Consider the following 16,683-nt stretch of genomic DNA (forward strand, 5'->3'; position numbering starts at 1 on the left):
CTATGAGCGGCAAGGCGTGGGAGCTGTGTTCATAAGGGTGCTGATGTCCGGCTTGCGTGGCTGTTTATGTGTGTGTGTGTGTGTGAGCACCCTGCTTGCCTAGAGTGCCGTTAACAGGAGCCCTGCTGAGCACTAACCACCTGGTCTCTTTGCTCCTGCAGGCCCCGAGAAAACTTCCGGCCACACTTGATTCCCAGCCTGCAGAAGGAACCCGAGCACCATGACTCTGGCTGGTACGGACGTGCCGTGAGATACCCCCAGCCCGCAGCACCTCACTCCCCCTGCTACAGGCGTCTAGCCCTGACCCCTTTCCTGTGGGACAGGCAATGGCCTTCGCCTCCATCAGCCACGTGCAGGGCTGGGGGGGATGAGGCATGGCCGCACGCTCGCCCCGCTGGGTCCCTAGCCCCGGCAGGTGCCTAGAATCACTCCAGCCTCTGTTCCTTTTGAGTTTCCTGGGAGAGTCACCTGGTTAAATTGGCAGCTCAGAAGATGCAGGAGGTGGCCCAGATAGAGATGGGCTCAACCCCCCCCATGGGCAATGCCCCCCAGGGGCAATGCCCACGCCTCCCAGCGCGCTCCTAGGGGGCTGCAGCGGGGAGGCCTGGGTGTTGCAATGCAGTCAAACATGCCTGGCATGCCGCTTTGCTCTCCCACCTCCTCATTTTCCCACTGCTGCCACCACTCAGCGCTCCGGGATCAGGTCACAGCTTCCCCTGATTCTGGGGTGCAACCCTGGGGTTTTGCTTCACCCCGGCAGAGCTCCGCAGACCCAGCCTTGCTGCTACAACTCCAGAAGGGGGCAGGCTTCCTGGGGCTCTGTTCCTGGTCCACTCTGCCTCAGTTTCCCCTGGGACAGCAACACTTGCCTGCCTTTAGGTCCAGTGGCTAATGGGTGTGATCACCATGACAAGTGATGTGAAAAGTGAGGAGCTGTTGGTATAAAAGAAGTTTACCAAACTCAGCAGCACAGGACCTGTCTCAGCCACCATCCCGCCAATTTCACTGCTGGAGGGGAGGGCTTGGAGCCGTGGGTTTGGAATCCCTGCCCGCAGGTGGACCTGTTCGTCCCCTTGAGACAGACAAGGAGGGTTTGGCTCTGGGGTCCTTCCTGGCAAACCTCCTCTCTGCCCCGCAGCTGCTCCATCCCAGAGGTGGCTGCATTTCGGTCAGGGAGACGTGTGCAGGGCGACTCAGAGCAGGCCAGATTCTCTGGCTGTCAGCCGGGGCTGCGGAGACTGACTCTCCCAATGGTGTTTTCGCAGCATACAAAGAGAAGATGAAGGAGCTCCCCCTCGTGTCCTTGTTCTGTTCCTGCTTCCTGGCCGACCCCTTGAACAAGCCAGTGTATAAATACGAAGGTAGGTCACTCAACCGCTTGCTCCTGTTAGGAGATGGGGGGTGGAGGGGGACCAGTGCATATTGATTCCTTCTGGTATTACCAAGGGCCTGCTGTGGAGAAAACAGCTGGTCTCCTGGGGTCCCCACCTGTCCTGGACCCTGCATGGCTCTATCCCACATAGCAATCATCAGTCTGGGTCAGGAAGGGCCCCCGAGGGTGAGGTTCACACCGGCTGACCCAGAGGCATCCAGACCTGGCTGGGGCTGTGCAGCTGGTGAGGGCCGCCTGCTGGCAGAAGGGAGGATGACACCACAAAGTTTGGTGCGAGAGAGTTTCACTCGGCTCTCGTAGGAACAGCTGGGAAATCCCTTAATAAGGAGGGCAGAGGCAGGAGATCAGCTAGACCGAGCTCGTCTGGAAAGCAAACTAGCTCGTCACAACCCGCACCCCGGATCAGGGCGATGATTGAATCCCACTCCTTCTGCCCCAAAAGCCATTTCAGCTAAGGGAGAGACTCCATGAGCTGGTAGCAGTAGGAGGCTGTTATCCTCTAGCCAGACCAGTGCCTGGAATGGGACATCACCCCTTTAGCCAGTGTATTACTAACATCAGTGATATTGGTCGCATCTGCTGTTCTTTCCTCAAAGGCCTTTCTCTCCTGGCCTATAATTAGCCTGCAGAACCCACTCTCGCTAATTGCTATTAGCTTAGCACAGTTTAAAAAAAACCCACTGGGCATTTACGTGATGAAGCACAGCCTCTGGCTAGGATAACAGTGATCAGGGCCATCCACCCTCATGCTTCCTGGTACAGATGGATCACCACATGGGATCAGGAAGAAATTCCCCTTCCCTTCCCTCAGGTACAAAGGAATTTCACCACGTCAGAAGCATGAAGCATTGGCGTTTGTCAAAGACAAGCTACCGGAATAGGTAGCCCATTGGTCTGTTCCTTTCAGACAGGAACAATCTTCCTTGAGTCTCCCTTCATCTTACTTGTATTGTAAGGATCTAGAGGCAGGGCGCATGATTTCCTGGGTATTTTCTATGGCACTGTGCTCCCTGCGGGCACTCAGCAGATGCTAGAGAATAATAATAACGTTGGCTCTGGCTCCCACCGGCGAGGAGTCAGAAATGCAAGGCACTGACAGTGGGCGTTTCCACAGATTGATTTTAGGGAAGCCACAGCTAGATGGATCATTCCAGGTGAATCGCATTGGCAGACCCAGTCGTGCTCGACAGCAAGGATCCATGAGAATTGGGCATCACCGCCCACGGAGTGGCGGGTTCCCGACCACCACCACCTGCCGGGCCCCTTACACCTTCTGTTCTTGTGTTGGCGCGCAGTGTTAGGTCACTCTGGAAGGCGCTGGTCCCAAGCAGCAGAGAGTCTAGCTTTCCGGATTGCCACGAGGACTGGCTCATGCTGAAAACTGGGCTCTTGGCTGCATTGTAGCCTGTATGGTTTCATCTTCTATTGCCAAAGCATAGGATCATAGAGCCATAGAACCACAGGGCTAGAAGGGACCGTAAGGGTCACCTAGTCTCACCCCTGCCAAGATGCAGGATTTGTTGTGTCGAAACCATCCAAGGCAGATGCTCTCCAGCCTCCTTCTGAAAACTTCCCGTGAAGGAGCTTCCACAACCTCCCCAGGCGTCTGCTCCATTGTCCTGCTGTTCTTACAGTTAGGAAGTTTTTCCTGAGGTTTAATCCAAATCTCCTATCCTGAAGTTTGATCCCATTGCCTCTCGCCCTGGCCTCTGTGGCAAGAGAGAACAGCTTTTGTCCATCTTTTTTATGCAGCCTTTCAAGCATTTGAAGACTGTTATCATGAAGACCACTCTCTTGTCTCCCCTTCATCTCCTCTTTTCCAAACTAAACATGCCCAGATCCTTCAGCTTTGTTCGCATGGCTTGTGTTCCCCACCTTTGATCATCTTTGTCGCTCGTCTCTGGATCCTTTCCAGTTTCTCTCCATCCTTTCTATGCAGTGGTGACCAAAACTGGACACAGTTCTCCAAATGAGGCCTATCCAGCACTGAGTAGAGGGGTACTAGCATTGCCCGTGAGGTGCATGGCATGCCTCTGTTCATGCAACTCAAAATTGCATTTGCTTTTTTTGCAACAGCATCACATTGCTGACGCATGTTGAGGTTGTGATCCACCACAACTCCCAGAGGTGGGCACGTTTTTTGTGTGTGTGGCAAATAGCTGTAGTAGGTTGTTATCCTCTAGGGTGATCAGTCCCTGGAATGGGACATCGTCCCCTTAGCCAGTGTGTGATTCACAGCAAATTCACCAAAAATACATTTTTCAGGTCAACGAAACTGCTAGTGAGGTCGGGTTGGATTCAGCAAATAGTTTCTGCCAGAAAAAAAAGTGTGGGGGGGGGGAAAGCTTTTTTGAAATGTTGGAACAGTTTGTTATTTAGCTAATTAGAGAGAGAGAGAGATGAAAAACACCTCCCCAAAAAAACAACTGAAACAAAATGAAACAGCATTTCATTTCTGGGTCAAACTTAACATTGTGTGACTCAACGATCCTCCCCCCGGCCCGGTTCTTCATTTCAGCACAAAAAAACAAAATAAGACAGCTTCAGTTTGAACCAAACCAATTCCCACCCCCCTCCCCGCCCAGATTTTTTGGTTCAGCTGCCAGACCGAAAAAAAAACCCCTAATACATGATTCCCTTCTATCTGCTCTAAGCTGAACCTTGCCCATGAAGGGCCATGTCTCCGCAGGGGCATTGCCTGTACCCTGGCACTCTCCTGCTCCTCCCAGCCAGGCCCACTCCGAGTTTACACGGCCCATTGTAAGCCAGGCCAGCCCGCAGCCTCCTTGCCAGGGACAAGCCGTGAAACCGGCTGTGTTTTGTGTTTTGAACAATGGACTGGCACAGGGGGGGCGGGGGGTGAGCTGGTGGGTGTGTCGGCTCAGAGAGGGTGATGGAGCCTGAGACGAGAGGGCGCGTGAGTGAGAATGAGGAGATAAGGGGTGAGGAAATGGATGAGTGACCGGTGGCTGGTGTGTAACGGGGAGTGTGTGTGTGACTGCGGGGGGAAGCGTGGGTGAATGTCGGAGGAAAAGAGTGGTGAATGGGGATGAGTAAACCAGGAGGAGTGTGAACATGAGCATAGGGGGTGAATGAATGCTCGGTGCATAAGGATATGTGTGTGAGTGTGTGTTAATACTGGGGAACTGAAGGTGTGAATGGCTGCTGGAGGACTGAGTAGGTGTGCGCTGGTGTGAGTGGATGGCAGAGGATTACGCTTGAGTGGATGTGAGTGTGAGCAGCTGGTGGGGAACTGAGTGTGAGTGAGTGGCTAGTGGTGGCGGACCGTGAGTGTGCAAGAAGGCGTGAGTGGCTGTGGGGGGTTGAGTGTGTGTGGGGCTGCAGAGAGGTTGAGCGTGAGTGTGTGAGCCAGTCCGACTGCATGGCGGTGGGTGCAGTGTGTGAGTGGTGCAAGCAAGTGTGAGTAGCTGCGGGTGAATGTGCATGTGGATGGGTGTGAGAGCGGGTGAGTGTGAGCAGGTGTGACTGAGTGGCTGCAGGGGTGCCGTGAGTGTGTGAGCGGCTGCAGGGGGCAGTGTGAGCGTGCGAGCAGGTGTGGGGGGGTGAGTGTGTGAGCAGGTGTGCGTGGCTGCAGGGGGCAGAGCGAGTGTGCGAGCGGTAACGCCTCTCTCGCTCGCTCGCTCTCCCAGCAGACACCGTCGACCTCACCTGGTGTGTCATTTCGGACATGGAGGTCATCGAGCTGAACAAGCGCACCTCGGGCCAGTCCTTTGAGGTGATCCTAAAGCCGCCGTCCTTCGACGGGATCCCCGAGTTCAACGCCTCCCTGCCCCGGCGGCGCGACCCCTCCCTGGAGGAGATCCAGAAGAGGCTGGAGGCAGCCGAGGAGCGGCGGAAGGTAGGCCGAAGGGCCCCCGGGCCTCGCGCTGCGGGTGGCGGGAGAGAGGCCCTGGGGAAACGTGGGACACTGGGGCGCTGGTGCGTCATGGCGTGGGAACAGGTGCAGAGGATTCTGGGAAGAATCTGAGCAGGTCCCTGGGGACGCAGTTGAATGTAGTGGGCTCACGGGGTGAAGAACTCACGACGCCCGGCCCCGCGTCCTCCTCCAGACGGCGCAGCCCATAGGGGGGAAAGGGCAGGCTCCGCGCAAAGCCACGGTCAAGCGCCTTCTGCCATCACCAGGGCCACTCTGCTGCGGGTGCTCGTCCAGCCCGGGCAGGCATCCCCCAGTGGGCATGTGCCACCTGGCTAGCTCATGTGGTTTGCCGGCATGTGAATTATTGATCATCCTTCAGCAGCCCCCACCATTACGGTGGCCAGGTGCCCAGTTTTCGATTGGAAAGTCCGGTCGAAAAGGGGACCTGACGGTGTCCGGTCAGCTCTACTGACCGGACACTCAAAGTCCGGTTTATGTAGGCGGGGGTGGGGGGGAGGCGCCGGGTCATCACCCGCCCCAGCCCCTACTCAGCCGGGGCCACCTCCTACTTGCATCGGGCAGCTGCCGCTCCCAGCCCCGGCTCTGCAGGCAAGTCCCTCCTGAGCAGGTGGGAGGGGAAAAGCAGCGAGCAACAGAAAGCGGGGGAAGAGGAGTGGATGGGGGCAGGGCCATGGGGGAAGGGCGGGGCAGGAGCTGGGCTTTTTGGGGGGAAGAGGCAGGGCAGGGGTGGTTCCGGCACTCCTCCTGGAGTGTCCGGTTTTTAAATATTACCAAGTTGGCCACCCTACTCTCCGCTGACCCAGCCACCAGGAGCTCTGCTGGGCAGCGGTTCAGCTCAGCACCAGCCTCTGAATCGCCCTTCACAGGAGAGGGAGTTAGAGATGCCCTAATGGGACTCTCCCAGCTCTCGCTTCTGCTAGTCACACAGGGGGGACACCCCCGGCCCTGCCTTAACTCCATGCCAAGCTCTGTCCTCAGCACCCTTGGGCGACTCCACTGAGTCCAGTGGGACCCCATGGGCGCACTGGGAAGGGGTGGGGGTAAGACCTTGCACTGATTCTTTCTGGCCAACGCTGCAAGCTCCCCCCGTTGCTTGGAACCGGGCTGTCATGAAAAGCTGGAGGCAGGAAAACACATTCGCACGTAGCATGGGCTTGTGGAATGACAGGCAGCTTAGCCATCACTGGGCTTTGAACCGTGGGAGCTAAGAGCCGGAGTCGCCGCACCTTGAGCTAAAGGACTAAGGCCGAGATCCTCAAAGGTATTTAGGCACCTAGCTCCCATTGAGTTAGGCACCTAAATACCTTTGAGGATCCAGGCCTCAATCTCCTAGGCAGCAGCTGTGGCTGGGGTGGAGCGGGGGTTATGTATCGCAGGCTGAACAGCTGGTTCCACTCGTGACTCAGGCACCTCGCTGTCCCCAGCGGGCCCGGGACTCTGCGTGGCTCTCGCCCAGCCCTCAGCCGGCTTGTCCTGTTTGCTTTGTGGGTGCAGTACCAGGAAGCGGAGCTCCTGAAGCACCTGGCGGAGAAGCGGGAGCACGAGCGGGAGGTCATCCAGAAAGCCATCGAGGAGAACAACAACTTCATCAAGGCAGCCAAGGAGAAGCTGGCACAGAGGATGGAGTCCAACAAGGAGAACCGGGAGGCCCACTTAGCGGCCATGCTGGAACGCCTGCAGGAGAAGGTGAGCGGAGGGTGCCAGACCCAGGGCCGCGAGGAAAGGGCATGGCAAGGTGCAATCGATGCACCCAACAGGTGCTCTGGGGTGTCCCGTATTGTTATTACATCTCAGTAGCACCCAGAAGAGCCAAGATCAAGGTCCCCATTGTGCTGCACAAACACTTAGTAAGAGACAGGCCCTGTCTATTCAGACTGTAAAGACCGAGGCAGGGTTATTAGGCCCTTTGGACGGAGGGGACACTGAGGCCAAAAGCGATGACAGGCCAGATTTTTAAAGGGATGTAGGTACCGAAACAGACAGACAGGCGCTCAAGTCCACCAAACTGGTGCAACTGACCTCGTCAGAGCTACGGCTCAGGTCCCGCTTAATCCCCCGGGGGCTGAAGCTTCAAAGCGGTGTAAACCCTGACGCCGCCCCCGCAGCTAACGAGCTGCTCGGAGAACTAGTTTGAGCTGAGGCCCTGAGCGGGATTCCCAGAGGAGGGAGGGGACCGCCTGACTCACCAGCAGCGCCCGGTCCACCAGGCCAGCTCTGAGCCAGGCCTAAAACCGGGTACCTGCCAGACCCCGCAGCAGGAGGGCCAGAGACAGGCCACCCAGAGATAAGGGGGGCAGCACCGCACCCACATGAAGGACAGCCACTCAGGGAAATGCAGGCCAAGCAGGTGAGCGGGACAGGCGGAGGAGGGATTTTCGGCTGCTAGGGCCCCTAGCTTAGCTGACTCAGATGTCTGACTCTGGGGGAGAGTTCACAGCTGAGGATCCCACCCGGAGGCATCCATCTCTCGCCCACACCTGCTCAGCCACTTAGCCCCTAACCCTTCCCCGCCCTCTCCTCAGCATTTCACTCCTGGCTGGCCTGCTTCAGAAAACCCCCTTTTTAGGGACTTAACGACCCCCCTAAACCCTGCAGGGAGCCACCAAAATCAGGGCAGAAAGTTCTGCTTAGCAACAGGTCACCCAGGGGCTGGGCCTCGTTCTGCTCTGCTGGGCAACACCTAAACCCCTTTCCCAAGCTGGCCCCGAGTGATTTGCTCAAGGCCAAGTCTGTGGCAGAACTGGGAACCAAATCCTGCTCTCCTGAGACCCAGCTCAGTGCGTTGCCCCCGTCCCTCGCCATGCCGTCCCCTGCTCCCCTGGCTCCACTTGGGGCTGGTTCCCTCCTAGCTCTCTTTAATCTCGGCAGCTTCATTCTTAATTGCGAGGGGGCCAGCTGCAGCTGCTGGTGTTGGGGGTGGGTTTGGGCAGGGGGTCTGCACCACGTGACTCATTGGGCCCAATCAGCGCCTCCAGCTGCTGGGTAGCAGCAAGATAATCACAGACTGGAGCAGGAATCGGAGTGCGGTGGGCGGGAGGGAGATGGGGGAGCTGCCCGGGAACCTGACTCCCATCAGTACAGAAGCACAGATTTTGGGGTCCGCGCTGAGAGAGGGCCAGCAAAGGCAGCTGCCTTGTTCAGTGATGATCATTTCTCTCGACCGCCTGCCTGTTAATCTGACTTGGGCTGGTGTTAAGTGATTGCCCCTGTCCCAATGGAAAGGGAGGGGTCATTGGTAACCCCACCATCTCTCTCCTTCCCTTCCCTTTGCCTGCCTGGGAGGGAGACTCCAGTCCCAGAAACCCACCGCTGGGATGGGGCTTTCCAAATGGCGGTTCCTATCCCTCTCTCCAGCGCCTCTCTGAAAGGCTTTGGGCTCAGAATAGGGTGGCAGAGCAGGGTGACCTTCGGGGACAGCCAGGCAGTTCTGGACAGGAGTCAGAGACAGGCCAGGCAGACAGACAAACAGCTGGGCTTGTTGGCTAGCTCACGAGGGCAGCTGCTAGCCCCCTTTTCCATCTCGTGCCAAGGCATGTCCACTGAATCTCTCTCTTGGTCTTCCCCCAGCCGCCAATCCAGGCTGGTCTATGTCTCAGTTTAAGGTACTTCGATGGCCCCCTTATCTGAGCACATCACAGCCTTTACTGTCTTTCCCTTTGGACGGCAGGGCAGTGCGATGAGCCCCATTGTCCAGATGGGGGAACTGAGGCACAGGGCGCCTGGGGCAAAGCAAGGATTTGAACCCAGGTCTCCCCAGGCTCAGACGAGCACCCTCACCATGGGTCCCTCCTTAGAGACTTCCCTGCTGCTTTGTCCAGGCTAGTTTGAAAGGCCCCGAGCAAAGCGATGCCCAGCACCTTCCCAGGGAGACTCCACAGCCTGGGAAACGGCTCATTCTAAACGTTCATTTGCTCCGTTTCACCTCCTGTCTCCTAAACCCAGCTCCTTGGGCTGCCCTATATGCAGTTCCCCTGCCTCCTGGGTTACAGCGCCCCCGCCGGGTGCCATCCACAGAGGACAGCACCCTGGTACAACCCAGCGAGGAGGCCTCGGCACACACACTCCCCCGTGGGCCACACCCCTTGAACATTAATAGACCTCTTCTATCTCCTGGAAGAGAGATAAATAAATCCATCCCAACTCCAGTGCACCAGGTCCTGCTCCTCTGCCAACTCCTCTCCTCACTAGCCTCCTCCAAACACCTTCTCCAGCCTTCACCTTGTATCCGAGACCAAGAGAGTGAGACAGAGAAGACCAGTCGAAGCACACGTCTACAATGCAAAATGAGAAACCCGCGGCTGGCCCATGCCAGCTGACGCAGGCTCGCAGGGCTGTAGATGTTTTGTCTCGGGCTGCAGCCTGAGCTCTGGGACCCTCCCACCTCGCAGGATCCTAGAGCCCGGGCTTCAGTACAAGCCTGGACGTCTACACGGCAGTTAAACAGCCCTGGGAGCTGAGCTCCGCGCGCCTGAATCAGCTGCCATGGGCCAGCCATGGGTTTTTAATTGCAGCGTGGACATGCCCTGTGGGACATGCAGCGTGGTCTTGTCTGATCAGCTCCGCCCTTCTAGATCTGGGCCAAGGACTATCCGTGCCTGGGCACCAGTGCAGCCCTTAATAATCATGACACTGGTGGCTTTGGTGGTGTTACACGGGGGAGGAACCTGGGCCACCACCCTCTGTCCTTGCTTCCCAGTCAAACCGCTCCACAGTCCCCTTGTCGCTGCCCATCATTGAGTCCTGAAGCCCAGCACGCTAACAGGGTCCCCCTTCCACCTTCCCCCAGGACAAACATGCGGAAGAGGTGCGGAAAAACAAGGAGCTCAAGGAAGAGGCCTCGAGGTAGAGAGGCCAGGACGGTGGCGGTTTGGACTGACAGCTCCGGTGAAGCTTTGCGACCGATGACGGGGAGTTCCTCTGCTTGCTTTGTTTGTGAATGTAAAGATTGACCAGTGAAGCCATCCTATTTGTTTTGGGGGAGGGCGGGGAGATGGGGAGGAGAGAGATGGGGCAGGGGGGTGTTTGTTGGAGGGAGGACGGGGGGCAGGAGGGAATAGACACACCCCGTTTGGGAAGTCTACAATCCTCTCCACGGTTTCATTTTTACTTCCTCATCATTAGTGTCTAAGAAAGAGTCCAAACGAACAAAGGGTCGGTGACGCTGGAAGTTAGGGGAGGTGACACGACGGGGTGGGAGAGGGATGTGCAGCGTGGGTGAATTTAATTTGGGGATCAGTGCCGAACGGACGGGGCTGCCCTGTCTGCATCTCTCTGTAACTGTGGGCAGGAAAGTCGTCTCTCGGGGGTGCGTGTAGCCTGTTCTGTGTTTGCCATGAACTTTGGTCATCAATACAAATGAAACATCTCCTTTCGGTGTCTCGGTCTTATTCTTCTTTCTGTCTCTAATGGCAGGCCTGTCGGGGGCCTGGCGCTGTTTGGCTTTGTTCTTCCCAGAATCTCTTGCAGTCTTTTGGAAATAATGCTCCTCCAGCAATTCAGTATTGTCAGACATTAATTAACAGGTTCCCCTCCCTCTCTCCCCCCACCAATGAGAAACAAATCTTCCTAGGATGGCATTATCTGCTGGTAGGAGACACTTGTTTGGCTATAGTGAAGTGAAGTTCAAAATCCCTGTGATCTCCCTAAGAGTGAGGATTTGTCAGATAGAGCCCGGGATGTCTCTTCTAATGAGAGATCCCTTTTTCTAGGTATGGAGCAGCAGAAAATCTTGCTGCAGTTTGGAGTGAGGAAAGCGGAGGGAGGGCAGAAGGCACCTGTGGCTGGGATTGTGGGGAGAAGAGACATTCAGCTCCATGGTGAGCTAGAGAGAATCCAGTGCAGGGCAGCGGAAGCGATGCTGATGCAAGGAGTAGAGAAGAGGGGGGCCTGAAGGAGCCCAGATGACAGTGACAGGGAAGACGGGGGTGGGTATTTGATCATAGGTTATAACTAGCTTCAAGCTAGCTGTGTCCATGGAGAGGAGAATTACTGCTGAGGCCAGCAGGACAGGGAGTGACGTCCCGAAGGGAATTGAGGAAAAGCTGAAGCTAGATATTCAGAATGGTTTCATCCCAGCTGGGCGGTGGAGTGGGCTCCTGGAAGAGATGGTGGGTGCCTCCTTGTTACAGAGTTTCAAGGGCACATTAGTAAGGAAGATAGTGGAAAAGGGTTACCTCCAGATCCCTGGACCGGGTTGCACTGAAAGACCAGCCAGGGCTGGTGTTCACAGCCCCGTGTGCGGGGCTGACCTTCCCTCTCACTCCTAGAAAAAGCAGAAAGGCTGAGGTGGGGTCCATCCAGCTCTAAGCCAGAGGGCAGAGAGCCGGAGCATGGAGCCTCTCTACTCCAGCTGGCCTGCAGACAGAGCCTTCCAGCTAGACCGAGCCCTGTGCACCACATCGGTTTCCCACAAGTGAGGTCTCGCTGGCCACTACAGTCGGATAAGGCTTTTAGGGCATTGATTAACTGAGAGGCCTTGATAAAGTGGCCTCTCTGGAGCTTTTATGATGAGAGCAATTAATCAGGGCCCCGCTCTTCAGAGACCAGCTCGACACAGGATCTGGCTGTGGGAGCTGCAGGGAAGGGGTGGGGAAGAGGCAAGGGGGGTCTGTTCCAGATGTGGCACCAGCTGTCTTTTTGTATACAACCATTGTAAATAAACTGCCTTGGCATTTCTTTCCTTTCTGTGATCTGTGCAGTGTCTCGGGTGCATTTTGGGCCGTGGCCTTCTGGCTCTCCTGCAGCCGTGCAGGGGGACGTGTGTGTGTGTGTACACCCATGCAGTGAGCGCGGGGTGGGAGTTTATAAAAGAGCACATGGCCAGATCAATGAGTCGGCCAGTGGAGCTGCCCAGCCCCATGGCCGTGAGGTGTTCCCAGTAGTACCTGGCTGCCTGTGACATCGCTCAAAGCCAGCTGTTAGTGGAATCTCTTTCCTTCTGGGACCCCTGGGGCCTGGCCTGCACGGCCCAGGGGCTACGACCCAGACCCCTCCTACTGTGCATTCAAGGTGGCGCAAAGCCCAGACCCCCCCACCAAACAGCCGTAGCTGTTCGACATGGAGCTGTAGGCAGCTTGAAGGCCATACATGTCACTAAAGGGACAGCAGGTTGCTCTCGTGGCAGCTCCCAGTGTGATTCAGGAGAGGACGCTTGGCAACCAGTGGTGACTGGTTTTGAAAACGGGGGCCATAGTCTGCATCCACCCATGAAACGTGAGGACAGAACCACAGGGGTCTCTGAAGGTCACCTGCCCTTCCTGGTACCAGCCCCTGCAATCCCACATTCAGCCCCTGGAGCAGCTCCCTGCTAACTCATCAGGATACCCCTGCCTGCAGCATCCGCCAAGCCCATCAGCGTGTGGTGGCTAGGGAAAGGCAGGAGGCAGAGACATGACAGGCTCCAGGGGCCTGTGTCCTGAGCCATGGTTCCTCTGGAGGCGTGGGTTCAAAGCCCTGTGGACCGTGTGTCACTAAAGACCAAGGGAGCTAGCGGGTGGGCTGCCTACCTTCACCTGAGGGATGTGCTCTTGTCTTTGTCCTACACAACTTCCCTATACCCGGTGAAGGCCTGCGTGGGTAAAGTGCCTCTCCCCTACCTATCACCCCAGCGGTGGGGCCAGGGCTTCATTGGGACAGGTAGCTGTGCGGTGCATGAGACTTTAAAGGTCTGTCTACACTGCCCACTGAGCCTGGGCTGTGACGCAGGTTTGAGCCCAAGCCCCTCTTCCATCCACACACAAATCGGTCTGACACAGCTCAGGAGTGGGGTCCTAGGACCCTACTTGGGGAATGGGGAGGCGGGGGGCGGGGGGTCAGAGCCCAAGTCCCACTGTGATGCAGGTCTAAGCCCCGCCATCTTGCAGTATGGCTGCAGGTCAACCCACAGACCTGAGTCAGAAGTACACCATGGACACGTTAACATGGTTGCAACACCTGGGTCCAGCTCAGGCTGTGTGGACGCATAAGCGTGGGCTTGGGAGCACCGAGGGCACGAGCCTGGGTCCCACAGACCTGGGGTTCATGGGCAGTGTAGACACGCCCTGACAGGCTGTATCCTCCCTGCCAGCAGGGGGCAGCCATAGCAAGACAACTTTGGGAGTGGGTTTATATGACAGCTGGCTGGGATGGCAGGGGGCTGTACACTCAAGCCTGTTCCTAAGACACGGGGGGAGTCTCTCTTACCCATTTCCAGTGGGGAGGCAGCAGATTTACTACCCCCTGTCTGCTCACAGCCGGGAGATTGTCTCCTTGGTGTAAGCATGAAGGCCCAGATCCGCCTAGATATTTGCAGTCAATTGGAGTTAGGCACCTCGATAGCTTTCAAGGATCTGGGCCACAATATCTACCAGGTAGAGGGTAACATGCCTGGGCAGGGGAGCCAGCAGGGTGAACTCACGGCTCGTGGAACAAAAGCCCCATTTGAACCCAGGGAAGCAGTCGAGGGGTTCAATTCCACTTCGCTACGGCGGGAGTTCCAGTAAACATGAGTGTGCCACGCGGGGGACCGCTGTCCAACACCACGCTCGGACACGCCAGTGATGGAAAGAGGACTGGGGGCGGCGGGGGGGGGGGTGATATCGAAAAGGAGAGCAGAGAAATGGCAACGTCTGTGGGCCATGGTGGTGAGTGAGATGGAAATCACGTCATGGGTGGCATCCCTCAGCCGTTTTGAACCATTTGCCGCTGGCGATTCCATTCCAGACGGAGTTCAACCTTGCCGGCCATGCTGGGCGAGACAGCCCACAGACTGCGGCTGCGTGGCCTGTTGCCTCCAGCCGTGCCCAGAACCGCCACGGACGCCGCACTCCCTCCAGCACCGCGGGAGCATTGTCCCCCTGCCCCATCGATGGCAGCAGAATGCTACCGGCTCCATCACCGCAGCAAGGGAGAGGCGAGTCGGTCGCACCGTTCCTTGCTGCGCTAAGGAAGTTGCCGGAGCATTGTCCATTCAGGCAACCATCGAGGGATGTGCTGCGCGACTAATTTGTCCCTGGATTATGCACTGACCAGAGCCGGGAAAAGCTACTGACGGGATCAGCTCTTGCATTCAAGAAGGCTGATGACAAAGCAACTACCATGGAAATGGCGGAGAAGGATTCTCTGGAATCTAGGGTGAGCCGAGACATTCACCTGCTGAATCGGCGAGGCCCTCGGGAACGTAAGGAATGTCCCCGTGACTGTTGTGCACAAACGATGCACACTAAGGACTGCTGGGCACACCAGGGGTTTTTGCAGAAAGTTCCAGAAGAAAGGACACGTTGCCCTGCCCTGTCACACAGTCCAACGTCCAGCCAAGAAGACACCTCTGAAGATTGACCCTAAAAAAGGATGGAAGTCAGGAATGCATAATATGGAGAAAGACACTGACCCAGACCTGGCGCTCCATGTGTTATCAGAACTGGACTCAGACATGGTGTCCAGATCCCACCGTTGACTGAAGCAGTTCCTACAGGAAAGGAGTTTGATCCTAGAGCTGCCATCTCACTGATTCCTGCATCAACCCATCACCAGACTTTGTCACGAGTCCAGCGGATATTCCAGTCGGACTTTCTGTTCCTCCTCCCGTTACACCTCCTAATTTCAACGATCTGCGGGAGGAAACGTTGATACCAGATCTAGCTGATTCCTTACCTCTGACTGGTGCTGTTGTTCAGGGCCCAGCCGCACCACCATCGCCAAGAGAGTGAGAAAACTAGGTTGGCACCGGAATTTACAAATTCTTTAGTTAGTGAGTTGCTTTTCCAGGGCAGAATAATCCCTTGCAATTTTAAAGTCTGCGGTATTCCACCCACAACTATTAGTTAGGTTACATAGTGTTTTATTGGCAAAGAGTCCTGTGGCACCTTATAGACTAACAGACATATTGGAGCTTAAGCTTTTGTGGGTGAATACCCACTTCATTATCCTTCAATACGTCTGTTAGTCTATAAGGTGCCACAGGACTCTTTGCCACTTTTACAGATCCAGACTAACACGGCTACCCTTCTGATAGGGTTTTATGGTAGTCATGTCAACGACAATGTATATATACAGTAAAAGCTGTGTTATCCAGCCCTGTACCAACCGGAAAGCTCTATAAACTGGCATTTCTAATCTTCTTAGGAAGTCCGGTTTATAGTCCAGTTGGCGTGCGACTGGCAGGCTCCCTACCTGGCTCTATGTGGCTCCCCGGAAGCAGCAACATGACCCTCTGCTCCTAGGCAGAGAAGCGGCCACGAGGGGTTGGGAGTGCGGGATGGGGTGTGGGGCTGGGGCACGCGTGGGCTCTGGGAAGGAGTTTGGGTGCAGGAGGGGGCTTGGGGCACAGGAGGGGTTTCAGGGTGCCGGATCGGGCCGGGGAAAGGGGCAGTGCGCAGAGCCGCCTAGCCACACCTCCGCCTAGGAGCAGCAGGGACAGATCACCACTTACAGGGAGCTGCCTGAGGTGACTGCCGCCCGGATCCAGCACCCTGAAGCCCATCCTGCACCCCAACCCGCTGTCCCGAGCCCCCTCCTACACCCAAACTCTCTTCCTCTGAGTTAACCAGAATTTTTCACTTACTGGTACCTCCGGTTCCTCCAACATGCCAGATAAAAAAGCTTTTATTGTATTTACATGTATATCATGGCAAGTCTTTTAAAATAGGATGAAGGAATGTGATGTCCTGTCCCGTTAAATGTTTGGCCATTCTGTACTCCCCCTGCCCCAGGGCAAAAACACAGCCCAGGTTCACAATGAGGCATACTTCTCTGGAGTGAAAGTCTTGGGATCCATCATCAGCAAACTGAGAACGAGGTGGCAGGATAACACCATTGCGAAGTAGAGCCCGATGGTCTTCTCAGGTACGTATGAACAGAGAGGGCCTCTCTACAGCCAAGGAAGTCATTGTGCCATGCTGCAGAGCCCTGGGGCCATAATAGTGTGCACAGTTCTGGTCCCCAAAGCTGGGCAACAAAACTGATCCAAGGACAGAGAGACAAAGCAGGTGAGGAAGGACTGCAGGAGCTAATTTCGTAGAGTCTGGAAAAGAGAGGGCTCCAGGAGTGGGGGAGGATGATCACATACATAAATACCTGCAAGGAAACAGAAATGAAGGAAGGAGATTAGTTGTAGACTCAGCAGATGGTAAAACGAGGTGCAGAGGCTGGAATCTAAGGAAGGGAACGTTTCAGCAACACACAGTTCTTGACGATAAAAGCAACGGGGTGGTAGGCTAATCTCCCACGGGAGGTGGCAAGGCAGCGTTGCTGAAGGTACGCCAGTGCAATTGAGAGAAGGTGCTGATCGGTCCGGGACTAGGTGTCTGATCAGCAGTGCCTTCAGCAGGGGGGACTCTCCAAGGTGACGGATGGGAAGTCTTTGGGCATGGGTTGCCCCTCTCTGATCCCTCCGCCACATGCGGGCTGTTTGGAA

At 56.2% G+C, this 16,683-nt stretch overlaps 1 protein-coding gene across 3 annotated transcripts; it reads left to right on the forward strand.

The window, feature by feature from the left end:
* The first annotated feature begins 220 nt into the window (after nucleotides 1–220).
* STMN4 (stathmin 4) lies at nucleotides 221–10,137 on the forward strand. 3 transcript variants are annotated; one of them, XM_077811494.1, is made up of 5 exons: nucleotides 221–233; nucleotides 1,266–1,361; nucleotides 5,044–5,252; nucleotides 6,786–6,977; nucleotides 10,078–10,137. In XM_077811494.1, the coding sequence occupies exons 1-5, from the start codon at nucleotides 221–223 to the stop codon at nucleotides 10,135–10,137; spliced, it is 570 nt and encodes a 189-aa protein (XP_077667620.1). The 3 variants fall into 3 exon arrangements, with proteins under 3 accessions (XP_077667620.1, XP_077667621.1, XP_077667622.1); XM_077811495.1 differs by having other exon boundaries at nucleotides 5,047–5,252; XM_077811496.1 differs by lacking the exon at nucleotides 221–233 and having other exon boundaries at nucleotides 1,274–1,355; nucleotides 5,074–5,252.
* The last annotated feature ends 6,546 nt before the right edge of the window (nucleotides 10,138–16,683 follow it).

This window comes from Eretmochelys imbricata, chromosome 3 (genome assembly GCF_965152235.1).
Source record: "Eretmochelys imbricata isolate rEreImb1 chromosome 3, rEreImb1.hap1, whole genome shotgun sequence".
Classification (NCBI taxonomy): domain Eukaryota; kingdom Metazoa; phylum Chordata; order Testudines; family Cheloniidae; genus Eretmochelys; species Eretmochelys imbricata.

What these genes read in the sequence shown, in the direction of transcription:
- STMN4 (XM_077811494.1), top strand. An exon ending in GCCAGTGTATAAATACGAAG is followed by an intron (nt 1,362 to 5,043) that starts GTAGGTCACTCA and finishes TCGCTCTCCCAG; the next exon opens with CAGACACCGTCGACCTCACC. An exon ending in TGGAACGCCTGCAGGAGAAG is followed by an intron (nt 6,978 to 10,077) that starts GTGAGCGGAGGG and finishes ACCTTCCCCCAG; the next exon opens with GACAAACATGCGGAAGAGGT.